Here is a 15680-nt window from a genome sequence, read left to right as displayed (position 1 = left end):
AAATATTGCTAAACCCTCGGGTGCTGGGACCTCCTGGATAGCATTTTAAGTTTTCACCTTCACACCCCTTCACTGCACACTCAGCAATATACCAGCTCCGCAGTCACCTGGCGTTGTAGCACACCCGGGGCACATTCGGTGCCACTGTGGTGGGCCCGATGATGAGGGCTTTCAAAGGAAAACAGTGTTTTTTCCTCATTGATACTGCTGACGTACCTGAGTCTCCTAAATATTTCCCTTAAACTAGCTAGCCTATATTGATTGATAGACAGAATGATGCTATCATCAGTACGTCTACGACGAGTTGCAAACTATTTAATGATATTACCAGGAATGATTGATCATCTAGACAGAATATATCGTTTTGTCCAAACAGGGGAAGGTCCTGAAAGTATTGGCGATGCCATGGCATACCAGAAAGTTGATACTCAGAAAATGATATTACGTTTTTTTCATAAACTGCTTGATAAGAAACCAAGACAGGCCTGGTGTAGACCAGGATGAAATGAAGGCACTTAATAAATGGGGTCAGAATATAGCAGACGGAAAACACGATAAACAGAATAGTATAGAAAACATGTACCGAAGAATCCGAAAAACAGTAGAACAAATACATGAAAGGAGACAGCCTGAAAGAGAAATAGATGCAGACAAAAGTGAATGCTCGGAGGAGGAGGAAGAACAACCAGAAACGACTACAGGGCAATTACAATTACCAGCTAGAGAAATGATAGCATATGTAGGTAAGGGAAGACCCTTTAATAGTTCAATGCGTCCAGTACGTCCAGAAAGCAAGAGACTCTTTCAAGCTGCCATGTCAAATCCAAAGACGCCTGAACACCTATTTCAGGCTACCGATAAAATACTTCAAGAACGAATGGGGTACCATGTACTCAATTCTATGAATGAACAAGAATTAGCCAGGTCAGCAGTACAATGGGCTGACAGTTCTGATAAATATAATGATGACGCATTAGTACAAACCTTTTTAAATCTTTCTCCAGACGAACAGAAATTAGCTGGAATATACATGATTCAGCATCTTCTTATATTGTATAAAAGCCAACATTCTGATCCAGGCCCCCTACCTGATATTTTAATAGAGCTACTCATGAATAGATGGAGAGGTCTAGGTACCGACTTAATTAAAATAATTCTAGAACATCGGCACAGATATAGTGCCTTCTTGTGTCCACAGTTTGATCCAGCTCCACCTCCAGAAAGAAAAATGTATTACATGGACAGACAGAATCCCTTGCGAGAAGTACATCCAGTCAAGAATGATGATAATACCTTTAGACGTGTGTTTGTGTACACACCCATAACAAAAATGGAACTGTTGGAAATGAAGAAATTAGTGCCCAGTCATGACAAAGATCCAGCAGGTTTCCACCGTGAAATAAAAGACATGTTACTCATGGGTGATTACACCTATCCCGACATCATGAAAATATTGAAAGTATTATTGCCTGCTGGTATTTACGAGAAACTCAAGGAAAAAGAATGGGAGGTGGGAGAGGCAAAGATAGATTGGGCTGCATTAGAGAACGAAGAAAATACAAGAACCCCAGGCCTAGGGCTCGGGGACAAAACTAAAGCATTACCAGGATTGTTAGTACAAGTATTGCCACGTTTGTTAGCAACGAAAAAGAGGACTGGGATGCAATCTCAGCCTGCAAACAGAAACCCGATGAAGACACTAGTTATTTTTATTGCCGATTTGAGAAATGTTTTGTTATTAATAGTGGCCTGAAACCAAGTAGCGAATCATATCCACATCTTTTTGTATCTAAACTGGTCGAAAATTCTCTGCCCCAGGTTAAGAATCGTGTTCTGAAAGTCGAGAGCACATGGCAAGCAAATACGCCTTCACAAATGTTACAAATGTTACAGTAGCACCAGAACAGAATTAGAGAAGAACATGATCACGAACAAAGACGTATGAAAGACACGAAAATGAAAATGTTAGTTGCTCAGTCAGTTCCAGCTGACGGTCAGAAAAAGGGTATGACACAGTCCAATAATTCAGCAGCTTCTGTTAAAGGGACATGCAATTATTGTAAACAGCCAGGTCACTATATAAACGATTGTGTAGTTTTGAAACATAATATAGCTACAGGTAAAACTAAAGAGAGACCGCGTCCTCCTAGACAGGACCAGGTCCAACAACAAGTACCACAGAATATCCAGCCTATGCAAGCCTCACAACAGACAGTAGCGGTACCACAGCCACAACCCATTGCCTCAACACAACATGCAACACAGCAGATGTACCAGTATGCACAGACGGATTACCCCGATTATCAGCGATACACATGAAACAGCCTAGAGAGGGAAGTTGGCTTGTCTCTCATTGAGATTCCTGTAGATCAAGAAGGCCCTTATGTACACAGTCAAGTATTAGGGAAAGACCGAAAGTTTCTGATTGATACAGGGGCAAGCAGGACAACTATAAGTCACGACGAGGTTCCAGGGGCACCCCTCTCAGGCTCACAGAATGTTTCCCTTGGATTTTCAGGAAAGCCTATTATTAATGAAGTATCACAACCACTTCCACTTGCAGTTGGACCATTGACACGTACCACAGATCTATTACTAACGAAATCATGTCCAGAAAACTTGTTAGGTATAAAGACATTGAAAGCTCTAGGAGCTGTCATTTGCTGTTCTCCGGAAGGAGTAAGACTGTTTTTACGTGACTTTAAAGGTCACTATGTGTTGAGAGACATTGATCCGAGGTTACGGAATGTTCCTGCACATTTGTGGGCACAAGGCCCCACTGATGTAGGATGTATGCACATTACACCATATCGAGTCACACTCAGACCAGGAGTAGTCTTGCCACGAATTCGACAATACAAATTACCTCCAGATGCTGTAGCGGCTTTACTGAAAATCATTGACGAGCTCATTGCACAAGGAGTGGTTGTAGAAACCGACTCCAATGTATGTAATTCCCCCATCATTCCAATTCTTAAACGTACTAAACCAGATGCACCTCCTGTCTATCGATTAGTTATCGATTTGCGCGAATTGAATAAATGCGTTGTGCCACAATACCCCGTGGTTCCCGATATCTCGTCTCTATTGACTGCCATTGATTCCGAAGCAGCGTTCTTTACTGTAATTGACCTGAAGAACGCCTTCTTTAGTGTCCCCATTGACCCGGAAAGCCAATATTTTTTCGGATTCTGTTTAAATGGACGAAGCTTCAAATTTGCACGCGCACCTCAAGGATTCACAGAAAGCCCCAGCATCTATAGTCAAGCACTAAAAAGACAACTAGACAGTATACATATGCCTAACAACACTGCTCTGTTACAGTATGTCGATGATCTATTGATCACCGCCCGCAGCGAACCTGAATGTGAGCATGCGTCACTGACGGTTCTGCATTTCCTGGCTGACAAGGGACACAAGGTGTCCCCTTCGAAGTTACAATTCTGTGTTCAGCAAATGGTATACCTTGGGCACTTGCTGACCAAATGGGGGAGACAGCTAACACCTGACCGCATTCAGTTAATTGTAAATATGTCACAGCCCAAGACACAAAAGGAGGTACGAGCCTTTATAGGCCTCACTTCTTACTGTAGACAATGGATCCCTCAGTATGCATTTCTAGCGAAACCACTCATACAGTTGACAACCCAGGAGGCAGCGACATCGACTGTCCTCCCTTGGACTCAGGAACACACACAAGCTTTTAACGACTTAAAGAAAGCCTTATGCCAAGCACCAGTTTTAGCGACACCATGTTATAGTAAGCCTTTTACGCTTTTTGTTACAGAACGTGAAGGTACTGCATTGTCAGTACTCACTCAGGATCAAGCAGGTTCACACAAACCGTGTGCCTATTTTTCTAGTATATTGGATCCAGTAGCCCAGGCTTTGCCTGCATGCTTGAAATCAGTAGCAGCAACAGCTCTAGCAATCAGACAAAGTGATTCCATAGTGTTAGGACACCAATTGACAGTACAAGTTCCACACTCCGTGGAAGTTCTTTTAAACCGAACACAGACTCAACACTTGACTATAGCACGACTGACAGGTTATGAATTGACATTGTTTCAGCCACACATAGAAATTAGACGTTGCAACACATTGAACCCTGCTACACTTTTGCCATTAAATGAAACAGACCCATTGGCACATGATTGTATTGAAGTTATTACTATTACGACGAAACCCAGACAAGACTTGACAGATACGCCATTACCAGATCCAGACCTGACACTTTCAGCTATGAAGACGCAAATACATTTGCGTCCAACGTTAACATGTCCTCTTCCAGATCCACCATCAATGGGTCAGATATTCCGTTCCTAAGTGTGCCTTGCCAACGTCTTTATATGGTACACTTTTCATGTTTTACTCGCTCTGGCGAGTTAGGCCCTGATTTCTGCCATCAAGCCTTTTTCTGCCTTCTGTCTCTGACAGCCGCAGCTTGCTGCTTCCTGACCCTTGACTTACTCCCTGTGCGGCGAGCGGTACCTAGCTCGGCCTGCCTTGCCTGCCAAGACTGTATTCAACCTTCAAGTTATCTGCTCCGCTCCTCGAAAATACATTCCTGTCTAGTAGTTTACGAAAACATCCTTCCCAGCTGCAGAGCAAAGGGCCCGGCCTCACTGTCTCCATGCAAGTAATTCATAGCTTCCGTTACCATGGTAGGCCCATGGCCCCTCACATCTCATGTAGACACGTAGTCGCATATGCACGCACTAGCAGTCAGTATAGAATAGCCTCTGCCCGAGAGACCTTTCCTTCTAGATAATACAGTTCTTTAAACACAAGATATACACAAGATATAGATATGATTTGGGTTTAGGTTGTTCTGACACTCCAGACTTCTGTCGCCACATGTAGGGCTAAATGTCAAGTCCCCTTCACCCTCCAGTTCCACGTCATTCACACGTCATACTGCTGCGCGCGCATCTCTGCCAGGTATTTCTGCTGACTCTGCAGGATTCTACTAAGGATCCACCCACATGTGACACCTCTATGTGACGTTTCTAGCACACACCTCCGTGTACGCCCTCATGCACGCCTTCTTCTACGTACACATGTACTTATCTTTTTCTCTCAGCTGTTACGCCTTCTGACCCATCACCACTGTAATGCATTGACTATATATATGATGTACTTGTAATAAAGCATTGTAATTCCCTTCCTGAACCTTCGTGGTGATGGAATATGAATGAACCTGGTTCGAACCAATTCCTTTTTAAGGAATAAAACCCCTTCCAAACTCAGATGCCACGGTCTCTGCCTTTCATTTTGACTGAGTTATTTTTATTGAATTTTACCGCATAAATTCCGCATAGGTAATTAAAATTTACCACAGTCACAGAGCGGCAGGGATGGAGGGCTGCGGCGCACGCAGGGCTGCGGTGCTGCGGGGCACGCCCCCTCTCTGCTCGACTCTGTGGTTCCGCTCAGCGCCTCAGCTCCGGGGCGCTAGAACTATCCTGCGGCCTCCAGGGGGTCTCCAGGGCCCTCCGGCGGCACCAAGACCAGGACTGAGGTGGCTTCACAACTTCGCGGGTGCAGTGCTGCGGCACAGCGGTATTACGATGTTACGGTGTTGCGGTTTAACAAACCACCACGCTGTCCCGCTGTAACCGCCGCCTCTCTCTCTGCCTCCCGCTCACTCGGCACTCGTAACCTACAAAAAAGACAACCTTCTATGCTATTCTCTCATATGTTAGCTTTTCTCATCTTATCCCTGAAAAGACTCTGCTACGGAAATCCCAGAACTTCGATGATCTACACGACTAGATGACTGAAGAATCTCCCTTGGAGTAAGACAGTTACTCCCATGCTTGGCAAGCACCAATGAAGCATTTGTTGGTCTGCATTTTCCAAAGCTCCTGCCAGACTCTGAAGTATTTACAGCCCAGGAAGTGGATTTCCAGGCTTCTCCGAGGTCAACCTGCATCCCCAGCAAAGCTGGGAACTGCAGCCCTTGTGAGTACCGTGGAACCGCAGCTACTGGACACAGTGCACATCTGCAAGTGCATTAGGTTCTCGATGTCCCTTGAGGCTGTTCATTGGGTTACTTGTGGCCCAGACCCCGAGCAACTTTTCCACTCAAGATTGCTAGCCTACACTCCACGAGTGTTCCGTGACCCGGGCCTTTGTGTTTCTGCTTGAGGTACCTTTGCGATCCCTGGTCCGTCAACTGGTGGGTCCCTGAGAAGCCAACTCTGATTTTCCTTGGGCTTCCCTGGTTGTCCAGACGTGCCCCGACTCCTCACTGTGTGGTAAATCCCTCAGGCCTTGCTGGTCCACACCAAAGCATCTTTCTTCTTCCTGCATGGGTTGCAGTTGCCAAGGCTTGTTGGGTCCAATCCGGGTACCAACACCGCAGCACTCAATATCCTTTGTGGGACAGCTCAATTCCAGATCCTGGTTGTCATCAACACCTCCTCTGGTCTTCGTGGCTGAAGAGTCAAGCTTCATCTCCTCAACCTGAAATCACCCGACAACGGTGGACATTCGCCTATCGTGCCCCTGGTCACTGGCTAGTGACCCAGACTCTGTCCTCTCTGCTTTCAGGTTCTTCTCATCTTCGATCCAGGCTTGGATCACCCCGGACACTTTCCACTTCGACGGCAGCAGCACTTTGCAGCAGATCCCCACTGAAATCAACGATGAGTCCCGACACCAAAAGACATCTATGCACTCAGCTTCCCTGGGTGAGGTAACACGAGTTCTCCGGTGCTCCCATGGATGTAGGCCCTAGAACCCCTTAAGTCTAAAGGGGTTTGCTCAAAGTCCTCTTCCAAGTGTCCTTAATTTTTACATTTCCAAACACGACTTTCCCCATTGAAGTTAACGGTGATTCGCGGCTGTGTTCTCACACTGCACGCGTCCCCTGTGGGACCCCTGTTGGACCCCTGAGTCACTACCTTGGGTGGTTCATTGTGGCCCAGCACTTCTACAGGCTCTAGGCATTGTGTCTAGTAAAGCCGTGGTTCTTATTGTTATAATCTGTTACTTTAAATACATGTTTTCCATACAATGTATTGTTTACACGCTTGGTATATTCCTCCTCCCCCTCCCCTTCATTCCCATACCCATGGTATGTCCCTACCTTAGAATGTTGAGACTCAGCAGTTGGTGCCTGAGGACAGGATTGAATAAACTGCTTTCCTTCCACTTCTACTTGTCAGCAGTTTTCTTAACACTTATACCACTTTATTGGTATATGGTTTGGTGCGCCTAGGGCTCCACGTGTATTGTGCTAATTTACTGTGTGATAAAAAGTGCAGCTTGTGAAAGGTTAATGGTCGGCATTTAACACACCTTCCTGTTGCTCTGTTCTTCAAACAATCGTTAAAGATTGGCTGAGGTGGGGTGTTCAGTGTTTTGCTATTGGAAGCCAGCGTCCTGCTACCCAGTCCTTTATCTCAAAATACTACTGAGCTATAAATGTATTATTACTGTCTGATCTGGGCCTGCACCGCTCTACCTGTCACAGAGGAGAAGCTGCTGAGGAATTAGCACACATGCTGCTAGTTTCAGGCTCTTCGATCACAATGCAGTAACAATCCACAATCCAGCTGCCTCACCTATCACTCGTTGACTCTGTCCCTGCCTTGGACCTGATAGGGAGCGCTGTTTCTTTTTGGTGAGGTTTGTGCTGTACAAATACTACATGCATAGCACCTTTTTCAAATGAAGAACACGTTGGTGCCATTAAGCTGTGCTGCTGTAGGAAGCAGCTGAGATAGTAAAGGCCCTTGCGGCCTGCGGCATGCTTTGGATCATTTGCTGGTGGCTTTAACTTGTGAATTAATTTGATCTTACATTGTTGAGCTGTGCCTGTGGCATTTTGTGTGTCTTTGAAAAGCAGTGCTAAGCATGTGGGCCTTTGTAAAAGCTGTGTAGGGGCTGTGTACTTGCCGGGCATGTGAGAGTCGCAGAACGCACTTTATCTTTGTGTTATGAGCAGCGTGCGCTGTTCTCGTGCATTCGCCATCTTCTGGAAAGAATGAGGTTCTAGAGCCACCAGGCACCCTCAGTTTTTGTGCAAACTACCTCGGGTGTTGGAGTGTATGGCTTTGTGTGGCATGCAAGCAATTTAACAATTAATTTGTGCCTCGTAAGGGAGCCGGTTGAGTGATTACAAATAAGGCGTGATGTGGTTATTGCATTTAGATACAGTAATACGCCTTGCAGCTGCGTTAAAGGAGGCCCTAAGGGGGGCCAACTTTGACCTAGGAAGGCCGCAAAGGGTTTAATTTCCGTAGTCCAGCCTGGAAATCACTGGGGCTTGAGCAACTGACTTGAAGTCATCGAGGGGAGGAAGGGTTGGATTTTCCTTAAGATCCCTATTTGGAAGTAAGACCCATCCTGCCTTCCAGTAAATCAAGGAGGTTGTCATGTTTGACCGTATCAAATGCTGATGACAGTCCAAGGATGCTTAAAAGCCAGGATCCATTTTCATCAAACATTTGTAACATGCTGTTAACGATGTGAGTCAGGGCTGATTCAGTGCTGTATTCCTGGAGGAATCCAGATGGGTATTGGTTTAAGAGTTGGAATTGTTCTCTGTGATTGCATTGCTAGGTATGGGCACATTTCTAGAGGAACTTTGAAAGAGTCAGGATGCTAGAGATAGGGCGGAAGTTATTTAGATCAGTGTGGTCCGCCGTGGGTTTTTTAAGAATGGGGGTTATCTTCCCAGACATTTACTATTTTGATTCAGAGTGGGAGAATAGAGGTTTTAATCTCAATGAAGAGATTTGAAGGAAGAGGATTGCTGAGTGCTTTGAAGGTTCAAGTGTTGACAGGATTTGTAGTATGGCATTTCGTCAAAGGATTTGAATGAACTTCACACAGCAATATTTTTGGGGGTGTGTGCATGATGCTCAGGCCACACGGGCGGGTGGGGGCTGATGTGTGTAAGTGTCAGGGGAGAGCCAATGAAGTCTTTAAGTCACTTTCACCCTTTTCCGTTTTTCCCAGGAAGGAGGCGGCAAGTTCTTTGCGGTTAGGCTGCAGATTAGACCCAGAAAGCAGGTTGCCTTTCCTGTTAGATTGCAATTTAACAAGTTCAAACTGTTTATCAGGTCGGTTCCTGGCATTGTTTAGCAGTTTCCTAAAGAAGTTTTCTTTTGAGCTATGTATGCGCTTGTTGTTAATGCTGCTTACATATGTCAAGTACTGGAGGTGTTCGAGAAAGGAGGAGAATCTGCATGACCCTTCACACAATCTTAGATTGCATCTTTCAGTGTTTAGACTACCATTGTACCAAGGCTTGGAGTCTTTGGTGGATACTCTTTTTAGTTGGAGGGGTGCCATAGAGTCTAGAATATTTGTCATTAAATAAGTGTAATGATCAGTAAGGTCCTGGGCATCTGACATGTCCTCGGGAGGGGATAGGATGTAATTGCTGATAGATGTCAGTTCATTCAGGTTTATGTTTCATGCAGGTTTATGTTTCGAGGGTTCCTTTTCCAGTGTCTGTTTTTTTTATGTAACCTTTTTTTGAGGATCGCGATTCAGTGATGAGCAAAGTGATGCAGTAGTAGTCTGTCCAGTCACATGGAATGATACATTCAAGTTGAATGGAATTAGCTTTAGAGATAATTATATCCAAGGTCGCTTCCCCGTTGTTTGTAGGACTTTCGCATATTTGGATCAAGTTTAGGTCAGCTAGGAAGGTTTTTAGGCTGATCACTGATTGGTAATTTGGGTCATTCCAGTAGAGGTTGAAGTCACCAATGAAGATTTGAGCGCAGTATACACCGGAGTTAGTTGTGATGATTTCCATAATGTGTTCAATGGATGGGAGGTTATTTTCTGGAGGGTGGTAAAACGCATGCACTTCGTATCGAGGCCTATCTTTACTCAGGATATCGATGCCTAGAGATTCACACGAGATGAGAGTAATGTTTTGTGCTTGCTTCACAGAGAGATTATTGCAGTGAGTACAGGGGTTACCTCCACCAGGTCTATTTGGTCTATCTAATCTGATGATGTCGGAGCTGGGCGGTACTAGAATGTAGAGCGTTGGTGTGGAGGAATCATTTAACTAAGTTTCAGTCAGGACTATAAGGTCAAGATCATAAATAAGGATAAGGTCAGCAATATCCACCGCGTGTTTAGATGCCGATTTGCAATTCTGTGGCGTACATTTCAGGTGGGGTATGGTGACAGTGGAGGCAGCCTGAGTGATGGGAATTTGCTTGAAGTTGGAATTGTTAATTGCTCTGGGATTGGGCCTAGGATCTCAGTGTGGATTCGACTGAAGGAGGAGGGAGTAACTATTGTTGTCCGATTGAGTATTTTTCATCCTGATGGGTCGGGTGGAGGAGTGGGGGTAGGGAATTGTCTTCCAGGTGAAATGAGGAGACGTTGTGATTGCTGAGATTCCATTGGATGTGCGGAGTGACATCCGTCTCACATGATTGTTATTGAATTGCTAAAGGGAGTGTCTATTCTAACCCATTGGCCTGGTGGGACACAAACAATTAGCAAGCTTTGAGGTGAAGGATATTAGGCTTCGAACCTCAGCCTTAAGTTGAGGCTCCTGACCGATCTCAGTGATGTTGGCGTCATTAGTAATGTGGGAACAGGAGGTTGTGATGCAGGCCAGGAGGCCAGGTGAGACTGCTCCGGTTTATGGTGTCAGGGAGCAGCTGAGTTGGGAGAACCAGGGGAGGGGGAATAGAGATGGAGTCATGATTGAGGAGTGGGGGTGTGGGACTCATAAACTGATTGATGAGTCGATAGGCGCCATGTTATCAGTCATGTTAGGGGGTTCCCAGATAGCAAGTGTCAGGGTTTTCCAGAAAGGGTGTCACAGATGCATCAGTGCTGACAGCGGGGGCTCAGCACTTTCACCCATTCTTTTTTATCTTCTCATGGAGCCCCTGGCAAACGCATTGAACTCAGTGAAAATTGTATATCACCTGTATGCGGACGACACCCAACTGTATATGAAAATCTCCTCACCAGAAGACTTCCTCTCCCTCAACGCTATTCCACAGAGTACTCAAAGTTGGCTCACTGGCAACCACCTCTTGCTTAACCCAAAAACGGAATTTCTCCTCATCTTCCCACCCAATCACACACCCAAGATAGACCTATAGTTGAAACATCTAACTTCCTTTGACTCTGCTCCGCACATCATTGACTCCGCGAACTCCCTGGGAGTAACCATAGACAAACACCTGAACATGCAGGCGCAAATCACTAATGCCACCAAGGGAGCTAATCACCAGATGAGTATACTAAGGGAACTTAAACCCTTTCTCCCACAGACCGACTTAAAAATGGCAAATTTGTATTGAAGGCAAATACCGAATGTATATTTACTACCTCAACCATCTAATGTTTAGTAACTGTATATTGTAAAGTGCTCTGATACCCTTGTGGGTCATTTTCACGCTATAGAAAACTTTATAAAAAAATAAATAAATAAAGTAAATGTTCAGAGGTAAGGGACAGAGATAAGGTGAAGGTGTTAGTATTAAGTCAGTGTATTTCAGTGGTCGCTGCCCTGGGGGTGTGATGAGGGCTCAGGCTATTATGACGAACATTTTTTGGTTGAAATAAGCTGCAAGGGTAATGGTAAATGAATGCTGTTGGGTAATCTGATGAAGGTGGATAGAGAGGAGGAGAAGGGGTGAAGCAATGCAAGTATTGGGGAGAGGGGAGGATACAGAACGAGGTACCCGTGGGATGACTAAAGGGCTAGGATGAGCTTGGGTCAGGGAGGAAACGTATTCATCACAGAGAATTTGGTGAGTGAGGAAAATGTCATCAAGTAATTCAGATGCTTGGATGAGGATAATCCCATTATTATAAAGAGAGATGGTTACCTCTGCTCGGCAAACAATAGAGGGAGTTACCGAGAGTCTGAGATCGTGGGTGATCCACTCTTTTATGTCCATCAGAAGGACATGCTAAGTCCTATGTCAATATCTATTTTCCTAGAGTCTTAGAGGCGCCGCCATTTTAGAGTGGGCAGGGACTATATATGGGGAGAGGGTCAATACATGAAATGGGCCTACAATGACCAAATAGAGCCCCTTTAGCCACAAGGGCTCCAAACACAATCATCGTACAAAACGGACCCAGTAATCAGGCCTTAAGACAACAGCGAGTGGAATCCTCCTGAAAAAAGAGTTCGTAGTTAGTAGTGAATGAAACAAGGCACCTCCATGAACAATAAGATTTGATCTATGGCACAACATCCTGATGTCCACTGTGATGTCTTGAGTCTTCCTGATCCATCTCTTACTCCAAGACATGTTCTTGTTTAAAAAAAACCTTGACCATATGCATCTTCCTAAAGCTGTAACTAGTATATGTGTGCTACGCGAGCACCCTTAATTTGCTAAGCTACTCATGAACACCTGTGCTGAAATAAATAAGATGTGGCGTATTCAAAGGAAGTTTTATGAAAAATATCTCTGTATGGTTAAATGTGTCTTAAATATGTCTTCATAAGTTTCAACAATAGTAATAAATTAGATGCTTTTACAATCAATTAAAAATTGTATATGCACATTCCGGTATTTTCTATTTAAGTAATTTAAATCTCTTTACATCCAACAGAAAACAATCCTTGATTGCACAAAATGTTTAGGAATAATGAAGATAATACTGTAAATCTTCAAAAACAAAGTCCGAAACATTGAGCTCCAGTACTCAGGAAAACATAAGTGCCGACAGAGACAGCCGAACCTGAACGTAAACGGACAGATCTTCTAAGTACCGTCAAGGGCAATTCGGTGGTTCTACGAGTCTCAGCTGTGCACCTCCGTGCCTCAAGACGAAGAAATGACCTCTAGAAAATGAAGGCAACACTGATCAACCACTTCTTGTGTAAACATATCCCATACCAGCTCTGATCATGAGGTGGTTACAGCAGTACTTTGCTTCCTAAAGTGATATCAGACCACCATTCAGTGCTAGAAATGTATTGAATGGATCTTTCAGGCCATTCCACAGCAACCAGCGAAAAGCAGTTAACTGAATGTTAAAAGAAATGGCGGTTCTGCTATATAAAACACAGATTATATTTACGAAGCCTAAAGCTGCATCAGGGAACACACACAGGGGAAAAGCCATACAAATGCAATGAATGTCTGAAGAGCTTTAGTCAATTATCGGACCTAAAAAAGCAGCAGCGAACACACACAGGGGAAAAAACATATCATTGCAGTGAAGGTGGAAGTAGTTTTACGGAATTATCTAAAGTCATGAGTCATCAGAGAACACACACTGGAGAAAAACCATATCCTTGCAGTGAATGTCTGAAGAGCTTTGGTCAATTATCACTCCTAAAACAGCATCAGAGAACACACAATGGAGAACAACCATACCATTGCAGTGAATGTGGAAGTCGTTTTAGTGATTCTTCAAACTTAAGGCATCATCAGCAAACACACACTGGAGAAAAACCATACCATTGCAGTGAATGTGGAAGTCGTTTTAGTGATTCTTCAAACTTAAGGAATCATCAGCAAACACACACTGGAGAAAAACCATTCAAGTGCAATGAATGTGGGAAGAGCTTTATATATTTATCAAACCTAAAATGGCATCAGAGAACACACACTGGAGAAAAACCATATCCTTGCAGTGAATGTCTGAAGAGCTTTATATATTTATCAAACCTAAAACGGCATCAGAGAACACACACTGGAGAAAAACCATATCATTGCAGTGAATGTCTGAAGCGCTTTAGTCAATTATCACACCTAAAACGGCATCAGAGATTACACACTGCAGAAAAACCATATCATTGCAGTAAATGTGGAAGTAGTTTTAGTTCCTCTTCAGGATTAATGTATCATCAACAAACACACACAGGGGAAAAACCATATAATTGCAGTGAATGTCTGAAGAGTTTTTATAATTTATCGCACCTAAAGCAGCATCAGAAAACACACACTGGGGAAAAAACATTCAAGTGCAATGAATGTAGGAAGAGATTTTGTCACTTATCAGACCTACATAGACATCAGCGAGCACACACTGGAGAAAAACCATTCCAGTGCAATGAATGTGGAAAGAGCTTTAGTCAATTAGCATACCTAAAACTTCATCAGAGAACACACACAGGTGTAAAACCATACAAGTGCAGTGAATGTGTGAAGAGCTTTTGTCAATCTTCAAAATTAAGGATTCATCAGCGAACACACACTGGAGAAAAACCATACAATTGCAGTGAATGTGGGAAGAGATTTTGTCACTTATCAAACCTAAAACGGCATCAGAAAACACACACTGGGGAAAAACCATATAAGTGCAGTGAATGTGTGAAGAGCTTTTGTCGATCATCACACCTAAAACAGCATCAGAAAACACACACCGGTGAAAAACCATACCATTGCAGTGAATGTGGAAGAAGTTTTAGTGAATCTTCAACATTAAGTATTCATCAGCGAACACACACTGGAGAAAAACCATACCATTGCAGTGAATGTGGAAGAAGTTTTAGTCAATCTTCAACATTAAGTATTCATCAGGGAACACACACTGGAGAAAAACCATACCATTGCAGTGAATGTGGTAAGAGATTTTGTCACTTATCAAGCCTAAAATTGCATCAGAACACACACACTGGAGAAAAACTGTAGTGTGGCCCCTAGGGTCACGCTATTCTTTTCTAAAGTTAGCCTGAGTAAGCAACCATTTTAGCTGTGTGTCTTTTTATTTTTGCGCGCGACACTCTGTCTCTCCTGTACAAGACGCCTTTGTGCCCACATGAGGTCATATTGTTATAGTTTGCTCATAGCGTACAAGGTTGAAAAACAAGCCACTGTGCTTTCCAGTTCTGGTCAATCCATTCTACCTAGACATAACATTAGGCACTTTTTGGCACGATTGAGAAATGCTTGTATTATACTAACAAGCAGCAGCTTCCTCAAGACAGATGGAAGATTTCCTTCTACGAACTAGAGCCTTGCTGAGCCTATGATGGAACCTTACTTCTAAGTTCTAAGGTGAGGGGTTCCCCAGAATTGGCCCTGAGATCTTCTTTTATATAATATATATAATCCTACCAGGGGAGGGTGGTCTAGGCGCTATAGCCGTAATATCCACTGTTCATTCAGAATGATCTCACCCTTCTTATTTTATGGTATTGTAACTTTGATCATTGTTTTTATCTTATGTAATATTCTGCTGGTGCTAGCTCATTTATTGCATTATAGAACAACGCTCAGAGTTTGTTAGTTGAAAAATAAACATTTTAAACTTTACATAGACTATGCATTATTTGGTGTGGACAAGCAAGGGTGAGTGAGCAAGAGGGGTTCATTGCTACCGCGACTCAGAGATTTCAGGAGTTCCGTGTTCTGGGTTTGTCTAAGCATTAGGTATCTTCAAAAGGTCTGGGGAGCTAATGAGACACTATAGCTAGTCGGTCTAGAGATTGTGGGTTCCTAGGTGTAAGTGTAGTACAACCAATCTTGCACTAACGGCCTATTTTCTTGTGCATAGTTCTGTATGCGCAGAATCTCTACAACAAAACCATTCAAGTGCAGTGAATGTGGAAGTCGTTTTAATGACTCATCAACATTAAAGGTTCATCAACGAAAACACAATGGATAAAAATCATGCCATTGCAGTGAATGTGTAAGTGATTTTACGGAATCATCTAAACTCATGAGTCATCAGCAAACACACACTGGAGTACAACCATACCATTGCAGTGA

General features: G+C 43.7%; 1 protein-coding gene across 3 annotated transcripts in view; it reads left to right on the top strand.

Moving 5' to 3' along the window:
• The window catches only part of LOC147737802 (uncharacterized), a 214891-nt gene extending 199667 nt beyond the window's left edge, over positions 1-15224 (top strand). For all 3 annotated transcript variants that reach the window (XM_086944992.1, XM_086944993.1, XM_086944994.1), the window contains one exon: positions 12571-15224. In XM_086944992.1, the coding sequence (XP_086801118.1) occupies positions 13218-14600 (1383 nt within the window). In that variant the 5' untranslated portion in view covers positions 12571-13217 and the 3' untranslated portion in view covers positions 14601-15224. The remainder of the gene's footprint in view (positions 1-12570) is intronic.
• The last annotated feature ends 456 nt before the right edge of the window (positions 15225-15680 follow it).

This window comes from Lissotriton vulgaris, chromosome 1_1 (genome assembly GCF_964263255.1).
Source record: "Lissotriton vulgaris chromosome 1_1, aLisVul1.2, whole genome shotgun sequence".
Taxonomy (NCBI): Eukaryota; Metazoa; Chordata; class Amphibia; order Caudata; family Salamandridae; genus Lissotriton; species Lissotriton vulgaris.
The sequence above is the reverse complement of the archived record's forward strand: the minus strand, read 5'-3'. Positions and strand labels throughout refer to the sequence as shown.